Consider the following 17,500-nt stretch of genomic DNA (forward strand, 5'->3'; position numbering starts at 1 on the left):
CTAAATAATAGAAGGAAGAGCGAATCTATTGGATCTTACATCTGTTGTAAGATTCAGAGCTGGAACACCAATTAGTTGTTGAGCCAATGTACCGAATATAATAAAGTTTGCAACACCAATTTCATCCATAATGATTACATTCAATTGGTACCTTCAAAACCTTTGAAAGATAATTGTTACTTTAATTTGATACCATGAGTATAATTTTTTTTGACAAAAAAGAGGCAAAGAAGAGAAAATGCTATAATTTTACCATGGCATTAGAGGCTAATCATTTTTCCCGCATTAGCTACACCAAAAATTATGACTATTAATTTTCGCTGCACTTCAATGGCTATAGCTTTTAAAGTTGCTTTACACATAAATTTTATCTCCTATGAAAAATGTTCTTTAAAATGCACGTTTTTTTAGAAAGTTATTGTTACAACACGATAACACCGAAATCAAATTACCTGATATTCAAAATATTAATCACTATTGTAATAGCAAGAAAGATGATGCTAGAGAATAATGATGAAAACCATATTTATTTTTTTTATCATACATGAAATTCATTCGGATTTAATTTCAGCAAATCTTTAATTTTTTTTTTCTATTGGTGGTTGCTTCTTGCTAAGGATCCAGAATAATTTATTGTTCCTATACTGTAAATGTAATCGAACTCATCGATGTTTGCAGATTGTGCATTAATTTGTGTGTATGCTCGGATGATAATATATAATGTCATTATCAGCTAAATTTGATTAACAAATATTTTGAACAATGACCTGTCTGGGTACTCAACAATTTCTCGAATTTGTACGTCCATATAATACTTTGATGTAGAGGATATAGATAAACATGGTTTCCCTAAATTTTTTAAAAAGATTGCATTTTGTAAGAAAGTAAATATGTAGGATAAATAATTTTTTTGGAAATAATAGAAGAAAATTGCATCTATATGTGTTAATGATCATGCTAACAAAAATGATTATAACTAAATTTTTTCTTCTTATAAATAATATTTTTATTAAAATCCTCAGTCAATTTGCCCCAAAGTGTGACTGATAACTTTTGCATAAGTTTAGTCAAACTATATGTTTTGAAATATTACGGTAGTGCAAAGTAAGAGCAAATTAGCAAAAAACATGTTTTAGATCTTATCTTGTTAAACCTAATCAACAAACGATATAAATTAATCCTTCTTTATTGTTGTCCAAGTAGGTCGCTTGGCTCCATACACCCCCGAAGGAAGATAGACTTAAAGTTAGCAATCTATTTGGCAATCCTTATTGTGATCGGACTATGAGCCATTATAAGGTTTGAGAGTCTAATGATCATAGAGAATAATATACCTCTCTCTCTCTCTCTCTCTCTCTCTCTCTCTCTCTCACACACACACACACACACACCCCCCTTCCCTACCCTTCAGTATAGGGCTCTAGTTTGAAAGTGGCTTACGCACATCAAGTTTCTCGTGTAATTAATTTATCATTGATCTCGAAGATGTCATCATACCTCTGAGGACACCTTGGAGCTTTAAGCTATAGTCGAGCCACCTTTATCGTTCCTCTCCATTGCTTCCCCATTTCCAACCTTGGAATTGAGCCTTTTAGGATCAAATTTGGTAAATAACAACATCTTAGGCCTTGTTGAATCTTAGTTACCAAGCTTAATGAGGTTATATTAGAGTTATATTTTTTAAGACAACGAAAAAAGGAAAAAAATTGAGAAAATGGTTTTGAGCTCATCATTTGGGCCTATTTTCATGCCAATTTGGTACCAAATGGATGGCATTGCTCGGTGCTTGTTAGCTGGACTAGCAGTAGTTATCCAAGCCCTAGTTCTTCCTCTTTCTTCCAACATCTCTTCTCTTTTCTTTTCTCTTCTCCAAAATCCATTCTTTCCTTTTTCTTCCTCACTATGGAAAAATGTTAAGCACTATTGGCACCCATCAACACATCTTCATCAGAAGCGTATGAAGACCGGATTGTTGAGTCGATGGCATCAATATTCAGTAACATGGCGGCCATGGGCATGTGATGGTCATAAAGATGGCTTTAAGCATTGACCAAAACAAGGGTGTTCATGCAAAACAAGAGAGATTTGAAGGATGCATGTATACAAATAATGGTTTTCAAAAAAATAAAATATGTAACAAATCATATTTACAAAATATATATATATATATTTAAGTGTTAAAAATGGGAATAGAATTTTAATTTGGTTTAGATCCGGGTTTGGATCTATCATCCCTATAACTTGAGTATGGATGCCGACCTCAGCCTGGCCCGTGACCCGTAACTTTGTTGGAAAGCATCCCTGAAACTATGAGGGCTCCCCTGGTTTTTATCATTACTTTAAGTCTCGTGCCGTCGCGGATTATGCCAAGAAACCATTCTACTTCTTTTAAACCAGGGAACCCCCGGACCTTCGATCCCCTTTAACCGAGAAGAATCTCCTGAGATCGATCCATGGAGGCAGAGCAAGCCAAGGTCTTCTCTCCCCTTCTTCATCTCTCTCGAATCAATCGTTCTTTCTTGAACCTTGAGATCGATCTATTTGTTTTCTAGATTCTACTTCGACGTTTTTCTGAGTTTGGCTTTGAAATCACGCGTTCTTCACTTGTATTTATGAGTTATAGGGTAGAGAAACGAGCTACGGTTGTGCTGCTGCTAAAATCTAGAAGAATCGACAGATTGATGGGAATCTTTAGGGTATTTTTGCTTACTTTCTGGATAGACATTATTTGATTTTAACTTAGTTTCTGGCTGAGATATTCATGTTAGAAGGAAGGTGGGCTGAGCAATCAAATTGAGCCCATAGTCTGCTGCTGCTGCTAGTTTATGATAACAAATAACCCCTGCATAGAGAACTTGATGATATCTTGGTGGATGCAAGCAAGGATCTCTGTTCATTTTCTTGGTGGCATGTTTGGCCCCGTCCAGTTTTTCTTGCCCAGTCAATAAAATCATTTTTTTTACTTCCATATACATTTGAGCCTCCACGTGACTCAGAAGTTTTAAACCGTGTGTTGCTCTTAGGAGTGTTAATTTGATAATTCTCAAATGCAAACAGGGCATCTTATGTCACTTTTAACTTTCATTGGTAAACCTCTGTCAGATTTGCATTTATATTTTGAATGTTTATTGTGATGTCTGTGCATTGGTGTAATTACTCATGGTTCCTTGATTCTTTGAGAATATCTAATGATTGTAACTTCCTATTGGATTGCTTTCAGGCCAAACTTTTGGCTGTGGCAGAAGAACTTGGTCATGAGATACGCATATTCACAAACTCAGCAAATTCTGCAGCATCGAAAGAAATATCTGCTTCTTCAAGTGGTATCTACCTTTTTTAGTATCATATTCAAACCTTGTATAGTGTTTGTTCCAGTTTTTCCCCAGATAGAGTCATATCTGATTTGAAAGAATCAAAACTATCTTGTGCATTTTGGAGCCGGTGAATTGTTTTTGCATCATGTCTGTGGGAATATGTTTTCAACTGTTTTTCATTTTATTATAAGGGATATCATATTATTAACAATTTTAAGAATTGCACCTTTACATTGTGTGCATGATATTAACTGTTGATTGTCTGTGCAGAGGAACTGGACCATTTCTATGATCTTACTCCTGAAGATTATTATCGAATCATGTCAGACAGAATACGAGGTAATGTTGACACTGAAAGGTTACTTTGGCTGTAATTTGGCGCTAGATTTCTACTCTAAGCAGTAGTTTTGAAGTTTTCATAATCTACTGAATTTGGCTTGTCTTTATGGATTAGAACATGATGCTACAATCCATAAATTTTTCTTAGGACTCTTTAGCACTATCTCTGTACTGCTTGCATATTGGAAATCAATTTTGTTTTTGCTCATTTAGTTCTACCATCTTCAATATATGGTGTTCATGGTAAAAAAAACTTTGAACAGCCCAATCCCAAATTCTAAAGACCCGTAAAATGCGGGAAGCAGAGGCAGCAGCCCGCAGGGCAAGGATCACTAAGGTACTTGTCCATACAAGGACTTGTAAAAGATGAGTATCCCAATTATGTTTCTTCTTTCTTTCTTTGTCAATTAACACTAGCTTATACTGCCTAACTTTTGTCATATTTTCCTGAAATTTATATTGCTTCTCCAGCTCATTTCTGCATGTGCCTTTTGTTTCCCAGGATTTTGTATCTTTTAAAACATAAATACACCCTTATTAATAAAAAGGGCTAGCTTTATAAATGGCATCCTCGTCAACATAATCATGCACTGGAAATCGAGACTTTGTATTCAAGATGATTTCAGATGTTTAGCCCTTGAATAATGAGTCTTGTTAAGAAAAGTGGTGGTGGACTGAAGTATTCGATATGGAATATCAAGTTTATATAACAACTTTAATTGCTCGGTATGAGGATGAAAATGAACAAAGGGACCTTTGGAGCCAATGCCAGGTGAATATTTTTAGTGAAGTTGCTCAATCCTACTTATTGGAGAAGTGAAACAGATGACTGATTTAATAGAACATAACAACAAAAGGAGAATGAATTTTAAGAATACGATCACAGAACAGTTGTGAACTCTGAGGAAGATTCATTTGAATCAAAAGTCTTGAATATGTCTTATATTTATGAAGCTACTTATTTTCTATCTTCATACTCATTGTAGATTGTCAGAAACATAATTTGAGATGGAGAACAATTAAAGAGGAAGTGTTTTGAATGGAAGATCAATGTCTTTAGCATCAATAGATACCGCAACAATCACCCCCACTCTACAGGCCTTCGGGACTTCTGAATGATTTTGAAGCATGGAGCAAAGCTATCTAAATCAATTACTAGGTTTGCATACAGCCTTCGTATGCCTCATGTGAACTTGAAATTTGTTGCAATTCATATAAAAATGCATCAGAATCGAGTTTTGCTATTTCTAGATGGCAGTAACAAACAACTCTCTGTAGATTAATTTTATGAGATGGGGATTATTGAAATAAGTGACATCACTAGGGCTAATATGTTTGTTCCACTTGATAATGATGGAGGCGTATAAATTGTGCTTTTTAGAAATTTTTTTACAAGAAAAGTTTTCCACTATTTGTACGTGTATCTTTTCTATATATCCTCTCAAAAATGCTTATTTGCATGTTTGTTGCTTGAAAACTCGAAATTCCATTTATATCACAAAATGATGAAAAACATGCAAATCTGCACTTCTAGTTAACTTGTGTGCAGTTCTACTTAACTTCGATGCAATGATGGTTCGAAACTTAATGGTAAGTGGCTATTTGACTATTTTACCCTTCAATAATTAGAGAGTTTTTCCCCCACTTATGAAGTCTATATAGGCTATAAGAAAATATGATGCCGCCTTTGGCCCCCGCTTTACTTGCAGACTCCACTGTGACATTTTCAACATTAGCAGCCTTCAATTGACACTTGCAACATTGGGGGCCTCCTTTGTGTGATTGAGCTTGATTTTGACTTGGCTGGCTACTCCGACTCCCTTTCTCCCTCAGTTCGGGCCCTCTCTTTTGTTGAGCCCCTCAACCAACAACTGCCTTGCCGACCTTGCACCCCCAACCATTCCCTACCGGTCTCGCCCATGTCTCCATCATTATCCTCTCTCACGATGCCTCCTCCAATGAGATCCCCATCCTTGCCCTTTGCCTCTGCCCTCAAGGAACTCTATAACAACTTCCTCTTCGACCTGAGCTCACCATGCTCGACAGCGCTCCTTGCTCTAGTGGTCGGAGCTCCAATTGAACAACCTCACTAGCAAGATCTTAGGTCTAGGACCCTTCCGAAATCTCTACTTCTTCAGTGCTAGTGATGAGAACCTCTCTGATGGGCTCTTGGTTGAAAAATTGCCAGCATAAATGGTGAAGATCTTGCTAGAGCAATCATTTGGAGGGCAATGTCTTGGTGGTGGTGGTGGTGGTGGTGCTCCAGGAGATGGATCTTAGCCACAAGGCACTGTGGGGTCAGTGATGAGGTCTGCATTTGAGCACACCTGTTGATGGAGCAGCTAAGCCTAGCCTACAATTGATTCGAGTTGGTTCAACATCTAGGGGATAGCAGTCTGGAAAGCTAGCTCTTCGTGCTGGACTGACCACAACCAGTTTGGTTAAATAGTTTTTTCCCCACTTATCTAGTGATGTGGATTGTATAGAAGTCATTTTGCACCAACAATTATGTTTTAGACCATGTTAATTAACTAAATAGATCATATGCTAATAGCAAGGCAGATTTGCAAATTTGGATCATTTGGCATATTTCCTTCTAGATGGTGGACTTGGTTTGCCAATGTGTAATTTATGATTTTTCAAATTAATTTTCTTTCTATTTATGTTTGTGTAGGCTGTAATTAGGGTTCGCTTCCCTGATAATTACATTCTTGAGGCAAAGTTTCAACCATCGGAGAAAATTGAAAGCTTGATGCATCTTCTCATGAAAGTTGTTGCTCGACCAGACCTCCCATTCTATTTATGTAAGCACTATCTGATTTAGTTACATAGATAAACAAATGTAAAACAATTTGTCATTGTATGAGGACATATTCAATGTCAGTATATTTTTTTTCCTCATTCGTGAATAATCACTAAAATTTTCTTTATGATATTTTAATACTCTTTCATATTGAAGTGAAATTCATTTGTATTTATAAAATTTTAGGTTATTAGCCTTGAAATAGATACTGAACTTTGCAAGTATATCATGTAATAAGATTTTTTCATATTTGTCCACTGAAAAAAATAAAGGAACTAAAACCCTTAATTTGAAACGAAGCCTGGATGGTGGGCCATATGGCTGTTTTTTTGCCTCTTTCTCAAAAATTAATGCCGAGTTATTCTTTATAATATACTGAATCCTCCTCATGAACTTTTGTTACTTTTGATTATTAGTTGATGACTTAATAAAGATTGTTGAGCAATATCAATACGAGCATCAATGTGAAGTTAGTCTAGTAGGTTTACCTGAATCTTTTTCATTTTCCTTTTAAACATGCAGACTCATTCACTTGCTTTTTGTAAGATACATTTTCTAGTTCCTCTGAAACATTTTTAGTCATTCACCTAAAATGTAAATTCTCAGGTTCTATGTTCTTGTCTTTGACAACTATTACGAAGAGCTAGATACATGAATAACTAATATAAAGAAAAATCTTTTTCTTTTTATCAACTTTCATACCCACTACCACCAACTTCTTAATGTAGCTGCTTATCCTCCTTCCATTTATCATGTTAAATAAAGAACTAATTGTCTTATGTACATTTTTTAGCATATCATCTTAGATCTTTGTTTTCACAAAAAAATATTTTTTCCCCTCCACAATTAGCTATACTTTCTTTATAATCCTTTTCCATCTTCTCCTTTTCTGTACTCTTTACCTGCTCATTGTTCAAATCAATTTGGTTGACAGCCACCAAAATTTTAGAAAGGCTGTTGATTTATAACTGTTAGTTGGCCGGGCTCAGAGGAGGTTATCCCTAATGCATGAATAGCTTGAACCGGCCAAGACAAGCCCATTACCATACTGGTATGTTGAACCAATCCCCATACCAAGCGCACTGATTCTGTACCAAGCTAGTACTGGTATAAGGTCTGGTACCAAGATTGCTAGCCTTGTTAACAACTTTATCAAAACTTGAAGATAGATAGTGATGTACTTTTAAATGATTGTCTCTGAGTTGTCATGCTATATTTGTGGTTCAACTATGATTTAAATTATGCATTTTATGTTTGAAAAATTATTGATTGTAATGGATGTCTGCATGAATAACTTGGAATCAGAGAAATCCGATCATTTTTATCTTCTAGTTGGGTTATGCTTACATGTTCACATAGATAATTAAATGACTATTCATGTCTATGCATGCATAAAATCACTGTATTTGTCTCTCTGCAGATACCACTCCTCCAAAGGAGCGAATCAAAGACACTTCAAAGGATTTCTATTCAGCCGGCTTTGCTCCTGGAGCTATAGTTTACTTTTCTTATGACCTGCCAAAAGGTTTATTCTTTTTACTTAAATGGTGAATCAATTATCAACAGTCCATTATGTTTTAGTGCAACCAATTTTGTCAAACTTTGTTGCATAAGTGGTTTACTATTTACATATATGAGACTAGGCTTTGGGTGTAGCAGGTGTAGCTGGGTGGCCTCAGACTGGTCTGTGAGCACCTGAACCCCTGCCACAGTTCGGGAAGCTGCTTAGCTTATAGCCTTGCACTATGATGTACTTGTGATAATGTGTAGTGTATTATTCAAGGAACTTTGGTCATATTAGAATAGTATGTGGTTTGTGTGTGCAAATAAGCTCCTTTTCTTCATATGTTATATTCAATGTCTTGTTTTATAGTCAAAAAATATAGGTTCAAGTTAGTCAAATCTTCTATAAGTATATCCTTGTAAAGAATAAACTCGCTCTCTCTCTTTCAATAATCGGAAACTCTTATTGTTTCAAGCATTTAACTCTAGTAGCTATTTGCATTACCTACCTCTATGTTTGTCACTTTATTCCGAAATTCCAAGATAAAAGGGCGGCCTAGTGCACAAGGCTCTTGCCATTGTGGGGTCTGGAGAGGGTCAAATTTATGCAGCCTTACCTCTGCATATAGAGAGGCTATTTCTGTGTTTCAAACTCGGGACTTCCAGGTTACAATGGAGCAACCTTACCATTACACTAGGGCTTACCCTTATTCCCGAATTCCTAAGATAGCATCAAAATCTGATAATCATGCAAATTTTGTAGGTGATTTTAATTACCCATATGATCACACTTACCCATGTAATATATGCGTAGTTTCTTTGTCTTAGGCTTAACATTTAACTATAGAAAGTCCAAACCAGATGATGATAGCATTCGTTAATTCCTTAAAATCTGATAATCGTACAAATTTGTAGGTGATTGTAATTACCAGTTTGATCACACTTACCCATGTAAGATATATTTAGCTTCTTTGTCCGAAATAGGCTATTTAACATTTAACTATAAAAAGTCCAAACTAGATGATGTTTTGGGTTGTTGACTTGGCACCATGCTTCTTGTTCTACTAGCTTATCTGATTATAATTATAAAAAGCTTCATGTTGTTGCTGTTACTCTTAATTTTATTACCTCCAACTAAGATAAAAAGATCAATAAATTTGACCTATTATTACACTTCGTAGAGCATTTCTTTTAACTAGATATTCACATTTTTAAGTAATACCAGTTTTAATGGTAATTATGAAGTTAAGACAGGATCTTGCTGCCTTTTTATAATTTATTTCATATAGTACTTCCCATGAATCTTATGCATAGTCATCAAATGTTCATCAAATAATTTGCCATGTGTTGTTATGGCAGATAAAGAGTCTGATAGTGCAGTTGCAAAGACAGGGCCTTACCTTCGTGATGATATCTTGTCTTTGAATGGATTGGATTTTACTTCTGAAAAGGCGGATCCTGTCACTTCTGAACCAGAACCTCCAGCAGTGGGGACGTCCCCTGCTGTACCTGATCCTAAGCCACCTGAGAAGAAGCCGGCTAAACCAAAGTGGCTTAAATTGTGAAAGATTGAAAGGGTAAGTATCTGATCTCACCTTTTTCATTCATTATTTTAATGAAATGAGATTTGCCGTATTGGAGGGGAACCTATGGATTCGTTTCTCTCAGGAAAAAAAGATGCTGGTTGCTAAAGTCCATTAAGAGCATACTTTAAATTTTATTAAAGATGAAGACTTCATGAAAATGTGATTATTTTGTAGCAATTCATCCAAAGACGATGCACAAGACTGCTTCAATTATATGGAATTCAATTTGTGATCTACTGGATAGTGGCATCTCCACTGCTTGGTCTAGTTTGATTAGACGGAGACAATATTGAGCCTGGTGGCATGGATCTTAAATTACATTATTTAGGAATGATATTGGGGTTGGGCCTTAGAGCAATGTTAAGGTTGCTCCAATCTAATCTGGGTTTATGGGTTCGAAAAATGGAAACAGCCTCTTTGCACACCCATACCCTGCAATATTAGGAGTCTTGTGCGCTAGGGTGCCTTTTTTTTTTTTTAAGAAATGCGATGAATAAAAAGATGCATAGAGAAGAAAAGGAATCTGCCAATGTCTTAAATAGAAAAGGAAAAAACATATAATAGTCATATAATAGCAATAACATTAAGAGTGTCAATGAGGGAACAAGTTTCAGTAATTGTGGTGAGATTGCACTGGTGATATTATTTGTGGTGTTTCCAGGCAAGGGTTGGATTTCAGCCCTTGTTTTTTTCCACACATACTTCAGATCTACTACATTAAATGTTGTTGTGTATTGGGTTATGCCCACATTCAAGTAAAATATGTTTGACTGATCAATTAATAAAATTTAATAATATTCTGCTTCTTTTTTTCCCCTTTGCTAATTCTAGGGGGTATTCACCAATGGACTATTGGGTGTTTTGGAGCCTTATCTTGTCAGGGTAGTTTGATGGGATCCACCCATAAATTGAAATCATATCCCCTGTAGAGTTCCATATCAATCATCTAGGGATGCTTCCTGGCCCTTGTGATTAAGGATATCATTGAGACAACATTCTAGACTTCTAGAGAATGAAGTGGTGTAGAACTAATTTGTTGCTATGGTGAAGTATAATGAAGTCCTGATGAGGAGTGCAATAGTGATAAACTGACGGGTGTCTAGATTCCTGAAAGTGAGAAGAAAGGAGTGAGAAGTCGTGAAGATGTGCTGGAATTTGTATGAATGGTGTACCATTAATAAATAGGATAAAGCTTATTGTTTTTTTAAGTTATGGGTGACAATGAGATTGGAAATGTGTGGTCAAAATAGTTGGGAGCTAAGCATTTATACAAGCCTGTTTAGTGGAGATGTGGATGTTGGATGAGAGTGAACCTTTAAAGAAAACAAGGTCAGAAACTATTACATTGTAGGAAAGCAGGACTTTAATGCTATAATTAAAGCACTATGGATGCAAAGATTTTTATGGAGACTTTCCTTTTTTTCCATGGGGGCTGGGGCTGGGGGCGGGCACTCGGGTTGTTGCAGAGTGAGTAGATGGAAGTTTGTGAAAAAGATTTACAGTACTAGTTTCCATGGTGCTACACTGTAAGCAAGCTCACAAAGAATTTTTCATGGGATGTGCTTCACTCCAACATTATATCTTTGTTTTGTTTAATGTTGTATGGATGGAATGTGTAATTTAATTAGGTGTGTCAATGAGCTATATTGTAAACAATCCTTAGTTGAAATTTTCACATTGTGCGTGCTTCCCAATGATGTCATTGTAACCATTTCTTTGCTACTTTTTGGGGGTGTGTTTGTGCAGTGAGGTGATCCTGGATGTGACGAGGAATTGATTTAACTGTGACTGATGTAGAGTTGGTTCCAAAAGGTATGGTTAGTTAAACTTTGCATTCCTTGCATGAAGAAAATCATATGACACAGAAAATAATATAATGATTTTGTCTTGTTCTATAGGTAACAAAGAATTGGTACTTCAGGGCAATGTATATTAAGAGATGACAAAAATCAAGGTATATTACGAGTTTCCATCTAAATTCACCGTCATGGGTGGTGCTGCACTTAAACAAGTTCAGGAGGAACTTTCGCAGGGTGCTTGCTTCAGAATAATGTTACAACACGACTCATTTAATGTTGTATGGATGAACTGTAATTTTACGAGAAGATGTCTTAGGACTTAATCTGTTCCTAGTGGAAAATGCTTCTCCTTGTCATTTTGTTCCTATGCCGATATTATGCAAGCTAGATTCTCAAGGATACTGAATCTTTTAACATGTTTCACTAGTTATTGTGCTAAAAAATGTTCAAATGTTGAAAATAAAGCAAAAATATTTGAAATCCTGTCAGAGAATGAGAATAAGTGTGGATTATGTGCACATATTGGATCTCAGCATTTGAAAAGGATGATTTTTAAGGATTTTCATTGTTTATGCTATCTCCTTGTACCGTTGTTTTTTTTTTTTTTCCTTTTCTTGATTTGTTTTTAAACCTTACATTCGGCTGTTTTTTCATGGCCCCTTGTTTGATATGAACTCTCCTTAAAAGCAAGCTGAATGCACTCATTGAAGACCAATCTCTTTATTGTCTCGTTGTTCGCAATTCTTTTACCTTGTTATAGGCAGTTCATAACTTGAATCTATTGAACATTTTCTGCAGTTTGATGTTTAGTTACCTTTAAATGATTCCTGATGGTTAGTCACCCAGCAAGCTTGTCGGGTCTATGTGATGCTGGCGTGTTGCGATTGAACTAATCTTTGTTTTACATCAATTCTACTAGGTTGCATCAATCTGCCCCTGCACGCTGGCAGGAGGAACTTCTTGCATGGCAGATGCATTACTCAAATTAGAATGGCAGATGCATGCAACATGAAACATTAATGTTGCAGGTGGGCATTCACATTCATACTTGATTTACTTTGACTGACAGAAATGAACTATTCAAATTAAACTAAAATGGACAGGGACAAAATCATTTCCAATTGGTCTCAGCTTCATTTCTTGAATACTTATGAGCTTGCAAAGATGTGATTCGGCCTGAGCTGAGCCAACATGCCTCGTATTCTGTTTTTGGGGGCTAGCTTGAATATTCTCAGCATGGCCAACTATCCACAACGTGCTCTAGTTTTAGGTCCAGGTGCACTAGCATCCTTGATTGCACTAGTAACTGGATTGGATATAAAATATGGTTTGTGTTATGTTAGTAGCCAATGCAATGCTTAATATTGGTTGTGAAGTGCATAATTTGTTTATTTCTTGCCATGTAAAACTTGGAAAAAATAATTACAAACTCAACGTAAATAGGCAATATTTTCAACTACAAAATAATCATAAATATATTTCATGATATAAAAAATCATAACCTATGTAGAACAAGGTGGAGAAAAGCTCATCATGTCATGTTGCTCAACACCAACGCCTTCATCGGGTGCATCAGCGAATTGTTGGAGAATCTCATCAGCTAGTGGTGATTCAAAAATCTTTTCTAGCTCATCAAGAGTCGGCAATTGCAGAATATCAGAGTTTGTATCAGGCGCATCAGCGAATTGTTGGAGGATCTTATCAGCTGGTAGTGATTTAAAATTCTCTTGTAGCTCATCAGGAAATGGATACTGTAGTAAGCTATCATGTGACTTACAGGAACAAAACTCCACCTCTTGGTCCAATCCTTCAATGATCTGCTGGATTGGTAATACAAAAGGTTGATACCATATTTCTTGCACCTCCAGCTCTCTGTTTTTCATTGTAGAAACTTCTGTACCACATAATTCTTTGCGAGCACTCGGTCTCAGATAAATCTTTTTTAGCTCATCAGAAGTCGGCAATTGCAAAACATTAGAGTTTTTATCGAGCGCATCAGCGAATTGTTGGAGGATCTTATCAGCTGGTGGTGATTCAAAATTCTTTTGTAGCTCATCAAGAGATGGATATTGTAGTGAGCTATCATGCGACTTACAAGAACAGAACTCCACCTCTTGGTCCAATCCTTCAGTGATCTGCAGGAGGGTATGGCCAGCTGGCTGAGAAATCATGCTATCCTCGATTGGTACTACAAAAGGTTGATACCATATTTCTTGCACCTCCAGCTCTCTGCTTTCCATTGTAGGAACTTCTGTAGCACACAATTCTTTGCGAGCACTCGGCCTCAGATAAATTTTGCAAACAACCCAGTCATCCAGCTGCCATAGAGGATGAGAGACACAGAGTTAATATAATAATGAAAGATATTTCATTAGCAACTCAACTATTAACAAGAGATGTGTGATATTTATGGAATCATGGCAAATACCTTATTTCGGTCCATCGTCATAGCTGCACCACCACATCTTCTAAGGTTCTGGATGGAGTACTCTTCCATCAACCAGATGCTCTTTTCCTCCTTGCCCAAGAGGGTGCGTTCCATATAGCTGAAGTTTTGTTTGGAGCCAATGACCTGGCCCTCGCTGTTGAGCACCGGCTTCACCGATTGGGCAGATTTCCATCGACCTTGGCCTGCAACCCGAGATGCCCTTGTGCTGGCTTCTGCGTTAGGATGCTTTCGAGTGGTCCAGGTGAAGAAGAACCACTCCGAGTTTCCATTTGCCATGGCCATTTGAGCTGAAGAAAGGAACCCAAGAAAAGGATGACGAGTTAGGAACCTTAATTACAACAAATATAGATAGAGAATAAGAAAAAGAAGAGATTATGGTGTTGATATATATATATATATATATATATATATATATATATATATATATATAATTTGTTTACCAGTAAGGTTGCTGGGGTGGTTTCCATAGACATCGGCTTCTTTGATTATGTCACATGGAAGTGGCTGATGGAGGAGCTTCTCCTTGAGGAAGAAATCCAAGAGCTCCGCATCCGTTGGCTGGAAAATAAATCCAGGTGGCACCATCGTGTATTCTGGCTGTGGTATCAGAATATCAAATAAGAAGGAGTCAGCAAAGGAGACACAGCAAAATCGGAAAAAAGTTGTTACAGCACAATTTCATCTGCCAGGTATGTCGTGTTTGCAAATTAATCCAGATAACTACTGGGACAAGATTCAGTAATTGTATTTGTGGATTTTTCATATCCAATGGCTGGCATACGATAAGAGGATTCTTATAATATGTTATTTTCCGTATCGTTATAGGATTTATTAAAGATTTTATAGGCACGCCCTATCCATATGTCAGAGTTATGTTTTGCATTGTCTGATCAAGAAGTTTGAGAATTCACCGTCTGTTAATTATGTTTATTGATTTTTCTTGTATGTTGACCGGTATCAGATAAGAGCAAAGGAGACAGACAAAAAGTCTAATAGGAGAAGAAGACGACGAAGAAGAAGAAAAGATGGAGAAGAGTACGGCACCTCTATCCTTCTTCTTTTGGCAGCGGGTTCCAATGTAGCACTATCAAATTGTTTCAAATCATCGTGAGCCTTGCGAGCTTTTGGAGTCAAGTAAATCTTGCAGATGACCCAGTCATCCAGCTGCAAGGAAAGGACCAAAGATGCAACGTTAGAACATCCATTCCTACAATCAAGAAAGATACAGAAACAAGAACATTGAGAGTTATATTTAGGATGATATGCACCTTGTTTGTGTCCCTTATCACACCAGCACTACCTCTCCCTTCAAGGTTTTGCATAGAGAACTCCTCCATCAACCAGATACTTTTGTCTTCGCCACCGTCCCAGTTCTGTTCCATGTAACAGAAACTCTGCTTCGACCCAATGGTGTTATTCTTGGAATCGAGCACTTTCTTGATGCCTTTCGTGGCCTTCCATCGTCCCAGGCCTGCGCGCCGAGATGCACGACTGGTTTCGCTTGCGCCGGAATGCTTCCGAGGGTTAGACGTGAAGAAGAACCACTCATAGTCCTTGTTTGCCATGGGATATTCTACTGAAAGAAACCAAGAAAACCCAAAAAAAGGATTAGAAACCCTAAATCAAGAAAGAAGACAATGGGGAATCGCAAGAAAATTACAGGCCAGGTCCTGGGGGCGGCTTCCATAGACGTCACCCTCCACGATAACGTCGCAGGGAAGAGGCCATTGAAGTAGCTTGTTCTTGAGGTAGGCGATGAGGAGAACCTCGTCGGTCGGTCTGAACAAGTAGCCCGGCGGCAGCATTGTCGTCCCAGCAACCTTTCTTGGAGTCCCAAGATTCTCAGACGAAGATCAGAGGATTGAGGAGCAAAAGATCGCACGAGGGTTTGAGCCAGAGAGGGAGAAGGATCAGGTGAGGAGGAACGACTGACGTCCCAAGTATATATGGGGCACGGGGAGGCAGTGATTGAGATTCTTTCGCAAACTTGAACCCGCGCGCTAACGGTCACATTTTTGCTCGAAAAGGTTGTAATCACTGCCGGAATCGCTCCGGTGGAAGTCTTGGGGACTAGCTTATCTTTAGTAAACCGTTATGTTCCCTGGAAGTCTTGATTTGCCGTAATTCCTTATCCTTGTTGGATTCAACTTCCACGTTCTATATTTGGATTAAATTTGGCCTCGGAAGGCCAAATTTCACGTCGGTTTAGGTCTAGTTTGTTGCTATAAGAGCCCTACTGACTCTGAAGCTTAACCTGAGATTACATTAACCGCCATGCAACCAAAGTCAATATGTTACACCCTTAACCTGAGATTGCTTTGACCCTTTGTTTGCAAATCCTGATAGTTGGGACAAGGTTTAGTAATTATGATTTATGGGTTTTCATGTTTGGATTTGTAGAGTCATGAAAGTGGAGCACTCTGCTTGTATTGGTTGTGCAATCACTTGGGATTAAGCTGCAAAACAAAAATAATACTGTTGCTATTACTTACGTATAGATTGTTCTGCACTTTTACCCAGGGTGTGACCAGGGACTTCCATCTAATTCAGATGTTGATGCATCGACACAACCATCATGCATGCTCATCTGCAGCTTTGACTTTGTCCAATGAGTTGCATCTCCAATAGATCAAGCATCACCATTTGCAAAAAAATTAAAGATGTAGATGGCATCATACAGATGGCTATGTGATTCTAGTCATCATATAAAAACTGAATAGGAGGTGGCAATGCCATCCTGCTACAAAAAAAATTATTTTATGTTGATGGGCATATTTGAAAATTCGGCCATATTTCTATGTAGGATTATCTCCAACCAAATATAGTACTCTTTTTCGAAAGTAATTTTTCTACCAACCAGACATAGTAAAAATTATTTTTCTTTGCAATCATTTTTCTGGATAAATGATTTCCAAACATCGTTAGATTATTATATAACCCGACATACTCCAACCAAAAAAACCTTAGTGGTTTTTCTTTTTAGAAATGAAAAGAGGTTTTGCGTTTGAACCTTGGAGATTTATTTTCAAGCACATGGCATGAATAATTCTTAATAACTTTAAATATACTAGTAAAGTGAACTCATGCAAGAAAAACTTAAGATCAAAATGATCGTCTCAAAAATTGACAAGAATTGTATTCTCAAGGTTGGTTTGGTTGGGAGTAATTTGGTATGAAAAAATAAATCTCATATCAGATTATTATGTTTGGTACAAAAAGAGGATGAGAGAGAGAGCAAACTAAATGATGGGTCACACATCTACTGCACGAAGAGAGGAGGTAAAATAAATACCACCAAAGAGTGGTTTCTCTCCTACATCAGATTACCGAGTGGAGTTAATCTAAAATTGTTGTTGCTAGATGAAAATGTTTCCCTTTTTTCATTAAAGCCCACAAATGCCCTTTTTTAATATTGCCAATCTCACAACAATTCCTCTTGGGGCTTTTTCTATCCAGTCTTGGTGAGAGCCAGGGAACTCGAGATCCTAGAAAACTCAATTGTTCAATGAAAAAAGGTATCAAGTCTCAACTGCCATGAAGTTAGTGTGCACAGGGGCGTGCAACTAGCATTGGGATCAGTTGAAAAGGAAATGATAAGAATTGAAGGGAGGCTAGAAAGGGGCATACGTCTAGATGGCTTGAAACTCTAAAACTTTTGTTACCGTCGCACTGTCATTCAAAGGTGAATAAAGGATGTAGTGCTGGGC

At 37.2% G+C, this 17,500-nt stretch overlaps 1 protein-coding gene across 5 annotated transcripts; it reads left to right on the top strand.

The window, feature by feature from the left end:
- Positions 1 to 2,243: 2,243 nt before the first annotated feature.
- Positions 2,244 to 11,827, top strand: LOC120108556 (plant UBX domain-containing protein 1-like). 5 transcript variants are annotated; one of them, XR_005509852.3, is made up of 10 exons: positions 2,244 to 2,474; positions 2,624 to 2,696; positions 3,221 to 3,323; positions 3,585 to 3,653; positions 3,917 to 3,990; positions 6,328 to 6,457; positions 7,877 to 7,981; positions 9,319 to 9,536; positions 11,292 to 11,357; positions 11,444 to 11,827. XR_005509852.3 is itself a non-coding variant. In XM_039122192.3 (8 exons), exons 1-7 carry the CDS (start codon positions 2,454 to 2,456, stop codon positions 9,522 to 9,524), a joined length of 708 nt encoding a protein of 235 aa, XP_038978120.2. In that variant the 5' UTR covers positions 2,245 to 2,453; the 3' UTR covers positions 9,525 to 9,536; positions 11,292 to 11,358. The 5 variants fall into 5 exon arrangements, 1 of the variants encoding a protein (XP_038978120.2); XR_015977235.2 differs by lacking the exon at positions 3,917 to 3,990 and having other exon boundaries at positions 2,245 to 2,474; XR_005509851.3 differs by lacking the exon at positions 2,624 to 2,696 and having other exon boundaries at positions 2,246 to 2,474.
- The last annotated feature ends 5,673 nt before the right edge of the window (positions 11,828 to 17,500 follow it).

The sequence above is a fragment of the Phoenix dactylifera genome, chromosome 4 (genome assembly GCF_051530095.1).
Source record: "Phoenix dactylifera cultivar Ajwa chromosome 4, Ajwa_hap1_PhDact_Kaust_v1.1, whole genome shotgun sequence".
NCBI lineage: Eukaryota > Viridiplantae > Streptophyta > Magnoliopsida > Arecales > Arecaceae > Phoenix > Phoenix dactylifera.

Coding starts and splice junctions, on each gene's coding strand:
- LOC120108556 (XM_039122192.3), top strand. CDS start 2,454: ATGGAGGCAGAGCAAGCCAAG. Junction 3,654..3,916: donor CATGTCAGACAGAATACGAG/GTAATGTTGACA, acceptor AACTTTGAACAG/CCCAATCCCAAATTCTAAAG. Junction 7,982..9,318: donor TTCTTATGACCTGCCAAAAG/GTTTATTCTTTT, acceptor TTGTTATGGCAG/ATAAAGAGTCTGATAGTGCA.